Raw genomic sequence first — 12,901 nt, 5'->3', positions numbered from 1 at the left:
AGACTGCTCTCACATGGAAAGCTAAGTTGGCTAACGCTAACCAACGCTAGTTCATGCTAACGATTAAAAGTGATAGTCCTGAGAAAAAAATGTTAAAGTAGTTTTAAAACACTTAGTAGGTATAACTAACGTTACAGAACGGATTAACTAGGTCTCTGGTGCGCGGTCGGGGTGTAGGTGCAGTTTGCTAGCGCTAACTTGGCTAGCTAACCTAAGTTATTATCAGCACATTAAGGATCATATTAAATCAGAAACGTATGGAACAGTTAAGTAGTTTGTGTTTAGCGTAACATTAAGTAGCTTAAGGTTTGTGTTTTAGAGATTTAGTCCATAAGTTTTTTGTTAATACTGCAATGTGAATAAATTACAGATTTATAATTTATTTGAACTTAAATTACATTTATGTTTACAGAACCATTTAAAATGTACGCACCTCATTCTAAAATGCATTTTCTTGGTATTTAGATACCAAAGTGATTTTGATTATTTTGTTAAGAAAAACATTAGATACGATTACAGCTATAATTATTTGCAGGTAAGTAAAACGCGGGTAAAATTGCAAACAATAGTGGGCTCCATAGAATCGCATTTGATATCTGAAGATTTTTTTGTATGTGTGCAATGAACAAACAGTAAAAAATATCCTAATGCAGTTTCTTATTATCTGTCTTTCACTAAAGCTAACTGAAAACACTGATTCACTGAACTGTCAGTAACATTAAATTTGGAGAAAAAGTAAATTAAAAGTAGCTTCAGCAAAAATGTATTGTAAACTTTAATGTAATATGTAAAATGGCAATGTATTTATTTAATTTTGTATTATGACTTCTGCAAAGTTTGGTGCAAAATGAAGATGACAGTTAAATTATAGATTTTATATTCTCCATTTTCAAACTGTTTAATATGTAAGTTACATACATATTTTTATGCTTTATAAGTTGCAAAAATAAACTGAAAATGTAATACCTAAATTTAAATAATTCCTTGATTGACAGGCAACCAAAATACCATACACTGTTACACTGAATAAAATCACAGTTTTCTTTAGAATTTGATTCTTAAAAACACCTGGAATAATGTAAGTACACAATAACCTATATAGCCTTTTTTTTAAATACAGAAGTTTAACTAAGGTTAATTTTAACTGATAAACTAAGGTGTTTCATCCATGTATCATTCTCACTGCACTTTTGTAACTTTACTTGTAGTTTATCTAAGATATTTGCTTTTTAGTATTCAGCTATTTAATATTATTTAGTATCAACCACCTGAATTCCTGTTTCTTTTTTCTCTCCACCAATAGAGTTGTGTGGAATCAGAGGTGTATGCGGCTGCCCACGGGAAAAATTTGACATCAGCCCAACACAGTTTGGAAAATCATAGGACTGTCAGAGGTTTACCAAACCTGTCATGTGCATGATGGCTCCTGTTTAGACTTAACGATGTCCTCGACTTACATCAAAACTGTATACATTATTTGACATATATCAGAGACTCTTTGTGGGACTGGACCTTATGCATCCTAAATCTTCGTCAAAGTATGCAGATCTTCTTACTGAGTTGTCTTAGATGATTTCTCAATAGGATCTGGCATTATTAATGTTTTTATTTATGTATTGTGTATGTGCAGCCACATTAATGGCCTGTTTTGTAGTCACTTTTAAAAAGGACATTGGTTGACATTGAATAAATGCTATGGTCTTTAATCCATCTTCCCATTCTTATTTAATTGTTATTGACCTTAAAGTCTGTTTATCTGTTTTTACTTAATCACTGTAGTGTGCTTAGAATATAGAAATGAAGATTTATTTTCTGAGGTTACAGCCAGAAGTCAATTGAATTCATTTTAAATGACATATGCATGGTTAATTTTATTTAGATAATAAAGTTCTTAATACCTAATTAAAATAAGTTCAGGCAACATATAGCAATGTATAAATAAGTTAGGTTTAACAAAAAAAGTAAGTTTATCTGACTTGAGTAATTTTAGAAATATTAGTTGGCTCAACTTAATTTTGTTACATTTGTTTTAAGCAATGTTTTAGTGTTTAATATACTTAAAAAAGGCTGGAAGTTGATTCAATCTAAAACGTCCGATGCAGCCACTTGCCTTACTTTTTATAAGTTAGATCTAGGTCATACTTTTTACAGTGTGTGTAACTTATCTTTATTTATTTATGAATTGGTTATGGGTACAACAAAGACCATGCGGGTCAGGTAGACGAAGCGGTAGGCTACAAATAATTGGTTCGTTATGAATTGATTAATTATTTATCAGCCACATACGACGACGATGACACCGTCCATCAAGATGTTTCACATTAGACATCGAACAATGCTATATTAGTGTACATTGCCCAACCCTGCTCCAAACATGTGTATAAAGCATGTAGGACAATTTAGAGAGAAAAAAAAATTAAGATCGTTACTGGTAGTCCCGGCTGGACCAGTTGGCATTTCTGTGTGGAGTTTGCATGTTCTCCCCATGCTGGCGTGGGTTTCCTCCTGGTGCTCCGGTTTCCCTCACAGACCAAAGACATGCGCTATAGGTGAATCGGATGATTTAAAAAGTGGCCGTAGTGTATGAGTGTGTGTGAATGCGAGAGTGTATGGGTGTTTCCTAGTACTGGGTTGCAGCTAGAAAGGCATCCCCTGCATCAAACATATGCTGGAATAGTTGGCAGCTCATTACACTGTGGCGACCCCTGATAAATAAAGAACAAAGCCGAAGGAAAATGAATGAATGAATGAAGTTAAAACATTTCTAACATTAAATTATGCCTTTAAACATGGGACTATTATTATTACATTAAAAGTGACCACTTTTTTACATTTTCTTTTTCATTTGGAAGAAATGTCATCAGTCCTTCACAGAATAAAAAAAGCGCAATAAATCATTAATCCGCAGAACTTGAGAAATGGCCATTACATCACACATTACAGAGATCGAAAGTTCAAGTGTCTTAAGAAAAGGGAAAAGCAGTTTCAGTATAAGTTACAGGAATTTTGCAACTGGCAGGAGTCATTTACGACACTGCATTTCTTGTGTGTCCTCTGCCAACGGTAACTGGCTATCGTAAAATAACTCTGAAAGCATTTACGCGACGTCAGGGACATTATACGATTGTCTCACAAGGGTGCATGTGACCTGAAGTACCACTGACACTTTTCTCTGAACGATTTGCAGTGCTTTTACCAGCCCGTGGACAGCGCTCTGGGTAAATGTTGAATCTTCATCGTCCCACTGACTTCAGCACTGAGGAATGTTAGAGTGACCAGATGTTAACCTGGCCCTGTTTTAACCGAGCACCCTTTTTTTTCTGGAAATTATGATCCAGGATTAAGTCTTCCTCTGACTGTAGTGATCCTTGGCACCAAGCTCTTCAAGTCCAAAAGCTTATCTAGGGTTAGAACGGACTGAGAAAAAGCGCTGGCCTGCTGCCATAAACCCACAGACCAGCCAGAGTTTGCTCTACATTACTGACTGTACAGTGTCGTGACATTCCTCCGGTTGCTTTCAAGTTAGAATTCACGGTGAAGCCGTCGACTTGGTGCTTTACTTATTTGGCACTTACGTCCCGCTGAGACAATGTATCTACAGTTCCCTAATGGAGCAACTGATGAAACATCTTCTGGCACATGAAAACACGCACACCTGCGCCGGCTCTTGTAAAATGCCAGGGGAAGTGAAATGAGCCTTTAGTAATGAGTTGTATGCGGTGCTAAACTGAACGAAACCCAATACTGTGAGTCACATAAACGGCTTGTGTTCAAACTGAATCACAATCAGGGTCAATTATTCAATTCAATTCAATTCAATTGAAGTTTATTTGTATAGTGCTTTTTACAATAATTAGTGTTTCAAAGCAGCTTTACAAAAGGTGCTCATTATTGCATTACAGGCAGATATAAGTTATTATATACAGACATAGTTAACCTGCAATTTTATTGCATATTCACTACCTGACAAAAGTCTTGTTATTGATCCCAGTTGTAAGAGCAAAAAATAATAACTTGACTTCTAGTTGATCATTTGGAAAGTGGCACAAGGTCGATTTTTCTGATAATACTGCAGAAGACCTACTGGAACCTGCATGGACCCAAGATTCTCACTGAAATCAGTCAAGTTTGGTGAAGGAAAAAACATGGTTTGGGGGTTACATTCAGTATAGGGAGATCTGCATAGAGGATGGCAACATCAACAGCCTGAGGTATCAAGACATTTGTGCTGCCCATTACATTACAAACCACAGGAGACAGCAAATTTTTCAGCAGGATAGCGCTCCTTCTCATACTTCAGCCTCCACATCAAAGTTCCTGAAAGCAAAGAAGGTCAAGGTGCTCTAGGATTGGCCAGTCTAATCACCAGACTTAAACATTATTGAGCATGTCTGGGGTAAGGTGAAGGGAGGAGCCATTGAAGATGCAGTGGGATGAAGCAGTGGATAGCGGAGGGGTGCCGCGGATAAAAGTGAGCAGGGAGAGAGTGTCGTGGACGAAAGCGAGGAGGGTTTGGGAGTCGCGGAAGAAAGTGAAGTGAACAGCGGATGGGGGAGGAGGGACGTTGAGGAGGGGGATCAGTAAAATGAGGTGTCAGATCAGATTTCAGAGGTTTCGGATCCAGCGTCTTCCAGCACAAATTAAGCCCTGTATGTAGGGATGGTAGGGGAACAGTGGGATGAAGGGGAAGGGAGGTTAGAAGGTAAACCGTGAACAGGTAGGTAGGTTGATCGGGCATCCTATGTAGTGCCCAGAGACTCCGAGTGGGGGTACCATCTCTGTAATATTTTTGGTAGAGTGATTGGACCCCCTGATTGTTAATGGGAAGCGAGGAAATAGATTGAGGCAGGGGGGGTTCGAGAGAACGAGAAGAACAGTGCTAGAGGGCTGGTCTCTCTTAAGTAAGTTTTTCAGGAATTGGTGATTGGTTAAGAAGATTGGTGAAGTGAACAGCGGACTGGGGAGGAGGGACGTTGAGGAGAGGGATCGGTAACATGAGGTCCGGGATCAGATTTCATAGGTGCGGGATCCGGCATGTTCCGGCACAAATTTAGCCCTGGAGACAAAGTGAGCCGAACGTTTGTTAACAAGTTAACTCCATTTAATGAAGTGTATTAAGTATATGTGTTGTCCTGGAAATCCTCAGTGGCTGGCATCATCTCTTCATTATCTTTCCAGTATTTCCTATATTTCCAAATAGAGTCATCTTGTAAAGTTACTTGCATATTGCTATTAGGCATGTGCCGGTATCACATTTTCATGCTGCGATTAATTGATTGAGCTTTTATCACGGTATACGGTATTATCGCTATATTGTAATTTTACTAGAGAAACAGGTAAAAAAACACAAAAAACTTCAGTTTCGTCAACTTAGTAACTTTAATAACTTTTTAATTAACTAAAAGTACTTCAAACATTTAAATACAAATAAATATAAATAAAACAATACACAATATAAAAGTAAACTTGAGCAATTATATCAAAGTGAATGTGCAAAGAGAAACCGTCTTCGATCAGCAATCCCTCTGCATTTTTTTGGAACCCAAAATATTTCCAAACCTCTGACTTTACCCTTTTTGAAGGGGAATAAATTGTCGGCAGCGTTCCTCCTTTCGCCATGTTTCTTCTTCTTGTGAGGATTAGAGAGCGGTGGCAGCGATGGCAGCGGCGGCGCGCACTGCGTGCACACAGTGCTTCTACATGCGGGGATTGTTTACATCAGAGTGCGCATCAGTTCTGCGCAGCATATACGCAGTGTTTCTTCAAGCGGTTGATGGAAAATAAGCTAAGGCGCGTTCTAAGAATATAAATTCGGATCTATTATTTTTCATGGTATTTTGAAGTGCCCGCGATAACAATATCGTGCATATTCATTACTGTGATTTATCGCATTACTGAATACCGGCACAAGCCTAATCGCTATGTATAGCAGAAAAACAGAATATCACAATGTCAGGTTTTTTTCCAATAGTTATTATCGTTTTTGGTGTGAACCGGCTTTAACACTGATCCAGCTGCATCCATCCAAAGTTGTTTCTCGTAAAATAAAAAGAAGCCCACTATTAAAAGACCTGCTTGTATATAGAAGCAGAGATGGTGCATATAAAGGGAATTTTCCAGCCCTCGTTCCACTGAAAGGCTTTCCTTTCTTTTCTTATTTAGGGCACTTAAAGGATCGTATGTCAGATTGTGAACATCCTCGCGGAGCTCAGAACCTCCCTGCGATTTCTATTCTTGGTGGTGAAATGAAAGTCATTCCTGTTAGCTGTATTATTTTTGCTCTGTCAGGGCTGTTTCCTGGAGGAGTTGATGAGAGATGGCTAAACCCCGCGCTCTTTCCTTTGCTCTGGTGTGTACAGGAGGGAGTTTGTTGTGGTAAGTCAGTACGGGCTCCTGTCAGCTACCTTTGGGGCCTCGTAGTAGGGAATTTATTGGAGAAGATGATGACCCTTCTAACACAGTCAGGACCTCAAGGATTTCTGTGCGAGTGTGTGCGTTTTTCCCCTTTTCTGTTTAACAGAAAGAAGATTTTTTTCAACACATTTCTAAACAATAGTTTTAATAACTCATTTCTAATAACTGATTTCTATTATCTTTGCCATGATGACAGTACAGAATATTTGACTAGATATATTTTTTAAGATACTAGTATTCAGCTTAAAGTGGAATTTAAAGGCTTAATTAGGTAAGTTAGTATAATTAGGCAAGTTATTGTATAACAGTGGTTTGTTCTGTAGCCAATCGGAGACAAATATTTCCTAAGGAGCTAATAATTTTGACCTTAAAATGGTTTTAAAAAAGTATAAACTGCTTTTATTCTAGCCAAAATAAAACACATAAAACTTTCTCCAGAAGAGAAAATATAATCAGACATACTGTGAAAATTTCCTTGCTCTGTTAAACATAATTTGGGAAATATTTAAAAGAGAAAAATTCACAAGAGGGTGAATAGTTTTGACCTCTACTGTATGTGTGTTTGTGTATGTATGTGCGTGTGTTTGTGTGTGTGCAGGGGTGGTCTGGATTGAATTGCTCTTCTGGGAGAAGATTGCAGTAATGTTCATGACAAGAACTTTATATACAGTATATGGACAAACATATTTCATATGCACACATTCATGCTCTGATTGTGATCTTGCAACCATTAATATTATTTACAGATGAAAACCTTTTTATTGTTTTATTTTATTTTTAATTTAATTCTTTTTTTTTTTTCAAATGTTTTATTAATTTTTAAATTAAATTAAATTTAATTGAATGAAAAATAACTAAGTATGTCATATAAACCAAGTAATACTGTCAAAATATAAGCACAAAAATGTATTTTATATTGTCAAATAATTAAATAATAAAAAATATAATAATTGTTAATAGACAAGCATATTTTTATATGCACACATTCATGAACTGATTGTGTTTTTGCAATCATTAATATTAATTACAGATGAAAACCTTTTTATTTTATTTTTAATTTAATTATATATTTTATTTATTTTTAATAATTTTTTGTTTAATTTTTTATTAAATTTAATGACAGTTTATGAAAATATAAATAAATATAGAATTTAAATTAAGTAATAATGACAAAATATAAACACAATTAAAAAAAATAATAATAATAATAAAAAAATATATAAAATAATAATAATACAATTAATAAATAGTAATAATAATAATAATAATAACAATAATAACAGTAATAATAATAATACAATTAATAATAGTAATAATAATAATACAATTAATAATAATAGTAATAATAATAATAATAATAACAATAATAACAGTAATAATAATAATACAATTAATAATAGTAATAATAATAATACAATTAATAATAATAGTAATAATAATAATAATAATAACAATAATAACAGTAATAATAATAATACAATTAATAATAGTAATAATAATAATAATATGAATAATAATAAAAAAAAATAATACAATTAATAATAATAATAGTAATAATAATAATAATAATAATAATAATAATAACAACAACAACAATAATAATAATACAATTAATAATAATAATAGTAATAATAATAAAAAAATATTAATTAAAATAATAATAATAATAATAATAATAATAATAATAATAATAATAATAATAATAATAATACAATTAATAATAATATTAATAATATTAATAATAATAAATGTATTCTACATATTCATAAAAGGCAGGCATAAATAGTAATAATTATAAATAAAATTTGTTGAACACTTATGTAGTTGCTCTGTATTGTGGCTCTGCATTTGGAGCAGGTCCTAAAATTTATTTGAGTTTCGTCCAACACACACACACGCACACACACACACACACCACACACCACACACACACACACACACACACACACACACACACACACACACACACACACACACACACAAACAAATGCACACACAGACAGAGAGACAGATCTCAGGGCCGTTAATTCAGGCTTGTCAGTAAGAGTGTGTATGTGTGATGAAAGGCTGTCGGGCGGCTCCTCTGACCGTCTGCCAAACTTTGCTGCTCTTTAGGCTGTAAGTGCTTGGAGAAGAGCTAGCATTAGCATGTGTCCTCACACACTCGCTCCAGCAGACACTCCCTTTGCTTGGGTATAAGATTACATTCACTTTTCGCACCAGGTGTGTTTTGTTTTTAGCAATCAAACGCTTGTAAATAGTAGAGATGCACTGATTGACAGAAGCAGAGATCAAAAGCAGCTGCATCAGGCCTGTTTTTTGTGTTTCAGTTTAACTAAGCTCTGTTCTGGACTTGTGTACAAACTAGGGCTGTACGATATTGAAGAACAATGTGATATTTAATAACGTGCTAAATAATGCAATATTCAAAATGCGATATGATGTTTAAAAAAGTTATATAACCAACACGTTTCAGATAATTTCATGTAATTCCTGGATAGTCTGATGCGCTGAAAATATTTATTTATTTATTTATTTATTTATTTATTTATTTATTTATTTATTTATTTATTTATTTATTTATTTATTTATTTATTTTTATTGTATTTTTTATTTATTTATTTATTTTTATTGTATTTTTATTTTATTTTATTTGTTTACCTATTTATTTATTTATTTATTTTTATTGTATTTTTTATTTATTTATTTATTTAATTATTTGTTTATTATTATTGTATTTTTTTATTTATTTATTTATTTAATTATTTATTTTTATTGTATTTTTATTTTATTTTCTTTGTTTATCTATTTATTTATTTTTATTGTATTTTTTATTTTATTTATTTATTTATTTTTATTGTATTTTTTTATTTTATTTTATTTCATTGTAATTTATTTTATTTTATTTTTATTTAGTTTTTATTATTATTTAATTTATATATTATTTTATTTTATTGTGATTTAAAAAAAATTATTTACATTTATTTTATTTGCTTATTTTTGTTTATTTTATTTTATTTTATACAAATAAAAAAATATAAATACATGTATTGTTTTAGACCAAGTTTATTTATTTATTTGTTTATTATTTATTACAGCAACAATAATAATAATAATAATAATTATTATTATTATTATCATTATTATTAATATTATTATTAATGTTATTATTAATATAATACTTATTATTATCATTATTGTTGTTGTTCTTATTATTATTATTATTATTATTATTATTATTATTATTATTATTATTATTATTATTATTATTAATGTTATTATTAATATAATAATTATTATTATCAATATTGTTATTATTATTATTATTATTATTATTATTATTATTATTATTATTATTATTATATTTATTTTTTATCTAATTATTTGTAAATTCTAAATACATTTGTGTGTTTATATTGTAATGATATAATGCATAGCGTTCAATGTCCTCTTTTTTGTTATCCATTCTGAATAAACAAACAATGCAGTTTACATACTTCATTGTTGCTACATTATTCATTAAGATAAATCTAAACTAATTTCTGTAGTTCAAACAACAGAATTGTTGTTGAGATGTCTGTTATAATGGTCCAGGTATTGAAAATAGTAGGGTTTAAATTGGGATCATAATTACAGTTAATGTGTTAGACCGGGTTGGGCTCGGACACAAGGTGCACGAGCTCGAGTAGGGGCAGGTTTCATTTTTTAGGCCCGATCTAAGCTCTATTTGATTTGCATTGTGATTATAATGCAGTGGTTTCCTCTAATTTGCGATAAAGCAGCAAACAAACACCTAGTTTATGTACTCTTATTTAAAGATCATCTTCTGGTTTCCAGCTTTGAAGTAAATAAATGCATGAAAACAAATCAGAATTGGCCAACTGGCTTGTAACAAACTGGCAACCGGAATTGACCATTAAAAACCAAGCGTCTCCAGTAAATACTTCCCTCTTTAATGAGAAAGGAGGGGAAACAAGCATTTCAGGAGCTCACACTGATTTTATAACCTTCTTAACGTCCATAAATTGTTTATAAGTGTGTCACCGGGCCTGGCATTAGCACAGTGAACACACTCTAGGCTACTTGAAATTGCTGTGAACGGTGGAGGATTTGATGCATGTGCTGCAGCTTATCTTCCTCAATAAACCTCTAAGACAAAAGGGAGTTTGAGCCAACAGACCGAGAGCTGCTTTTCTTTTCTCACTATCTCACACTGAACTTTCGACACGGCTTTAACAACAGCTAAATTTCCTCTTAATTTGTGCTCGCTGTAGTCCTTTATCTTCCACTGGTTTGGGGGATAGAGGAGATGGAAAGCAGCTGGCAGCTTTCAAGGTTCATTTCACGAGGAAGATTATTTGTTATGTTGGATTGTATGTTGATGTATGTGATATGCATTCATTTCATATGCATAAATCATACTGTATATGCACATCATTTTTTAATCCAAAGGGTTAAAAACAAAAAGCATCAAAGCAATAAAAGTGGAATACCCCATATAGAAATCTGATACATCAAAATATATGTAAATATGACACCCAAGTTTATATTTGGATTTGCCATATATAAAATATATGTTATACATTCAACATCTATTGCAAAAATGAATGTTTACATGCGTTTGTTTCAACCATGGGATTTACAAATATGTAGATAAATGTTTCAATATATTAGATGAGTAATTATATAATTAATCATGTCTATATATGTTCATACACTCACAGGCTGGGTGAGTTGGACCCGAAATGTGTATTCACCTGGGTCCAGTATGCTTGGGTCATTAGAATTAGCTACTGAAGGTGAATCTGAGAGACCGAAACTGCCTACTACTCAGTAGGTACTGCATTTGAATTTAAACGTACTACTCGGTCGTTAGAAAAGTACGTTCTATACAGTATGAATGTGAGAAGTATGAATGGAATTCGGACGTACTACATCAGCCATTTTGTCATGGTCACGTGACCTACCTGCATCAGTTGTGTCACTTCTCCCATTTGTGAATTCTCTCTCGGGGAATCATGGGATAGCGCAGCATGCATGGAATGTGCACTTCAGAATCTAGTACGTAGTAAGTCATCTGGGTACTTTTAGAATTTTATGAATTCGGACATACTACTCGGCTCGCATACTGATTTTAGCGTTCTGTAAAGTATGGAAGTATGCGGTTTCAGATGCAGCCTCTGTCTTTTATGTGAAGGACGAATTACAAATTTGTCCATTTCTTGGTCAGCCTGGGGATGAAATGAACTGAGGCAACATGATCATTCTCCAATTGTCCACTGCAAAAAAAATGTCAAATATGATGCGACTAGAAGACTCTAGTAACTTTCACTAAGTTACTATGACTAATGTTTGAGGGATGCGCAATTATTTCGAACTGTGATAAAAATCGTTTAATGCACAGGCAGTTCCAGTCGTATTTGATTGCAGTCAATCAAGAATTTCAGCAGACCATGATATACAGGTGAAATCAGAATTATTAGCCCATCTGAATTATTAGCCCCTCTGTTTATGTTATTCCCCAATTTCTGTTTAACAGAGAGATTTTTTTCAACACATTTCTAATCATAATAGTTTTAATAATTCTTCTCTAATAACTGATTTATTTTATCTTTGCCATGATGACAGTAAATAATATTTGACTAGATATGTTGCAGAACACTTCTATACAGCTTAAAGTGACATTTAAAGGCTTCACTAGGTTAATTAGGTTTACTAGGCAGCTTAGGGCAATTAGGTAATTATAATAATGGTTTGTTCTGCAGACTTTCGAAAAAAATATTTAGCTTAAAGGGATTAGATAAATTTGACCTTAAAATGGCTTTTAAAAAATTAAAAAACTCCTTTTATTCTAGCCGAAATAAAACAAATTCGACTTTCTCCAGAAGAAAAAATATTATCAGACATACTGTGAAAAATTTCCTTGCTCTGTTAAACATCATTTGGGAAATATTTCAAAAAGAAAAAAAAAAATCAAAGGGGGGCTAATAATTCTGACTTTAACTGTATGTATGTAGGCATTCTGTAAAATGAGCTCTTGCGTTTGCATCCTTTAATTTGCACACTGTCAGTAGATCAGTAGCAAAACGTCCCACTCTCCTCACACATTTATAAGCTCACGCTTCCACACTAATTTGCAGTGTTTAGTAAATCTGGTCTTTTAATGTGCTGCTGTGGTGTTGTTTTTACAGGGGGTGGCGAGTCAGACACAGAGTGCTTATTTCCTCCCCGAATTTGCACTTTCTCCACAAGGAAGCTTTCTGGAAGACACAACCGGAGAGCAGTATCTCACCTACCGCTATGATGACCAGGTCAGAAGCGCTCATATATTTATCTGGATTGAGGCTGGCATGATATCTAATTAAACTCCAGTCATCCTTGACATGTCCTGTGGTGATTTAATTGTGCGCAATAAGGGTGAACTGATTGTGGTTCATTAGCTTTTTGAAATTAATGACAGATAATAGCATGTGTTTGTTACACACTG

General features: G+C 33.1%; 1 protein-coding gene across 1 annotated transcript in view; it reads left to right on the top strand.

Annotated features, from left to right (window-relative positions):
- adamtsl3 (ADAMTS-like 3) overlaps positions 1 to 12,901 on the top strand; it is a 328,086-nt gene that overhangs the window by 50,420 nt on the left and 264,765 nt on the right. Inside the window, exon 3 of the mRNA XM_056461028.1 lies at positions 12,606 to 12,725. Within this exon, the coding sequence (XP_056317003.1) occupies positions 12,606 to 12,725 (120 nt within the window). The remainder of the gene's footprint in view (positions 1 to 12,605; positions 12,726 to 12,901) is intronic.

The sequence above is a fragment of the Danio aesculapii genome, chromosome 7, assembly GCF_903798145.1.
Source record: "Danio aesculapii chromosome 7, fDanAes4.1, whole genome shotgun sequence".
NCBI classification, from domain to species: Eukaryota; Metazoa; Chordata; class Actinopteri; order Cypriniformes; family Danionidae; genus Danio; species Danio aesculapii.
This window is presented reverse-complemented; position numbering and strand designations above follow the sequence as displayed.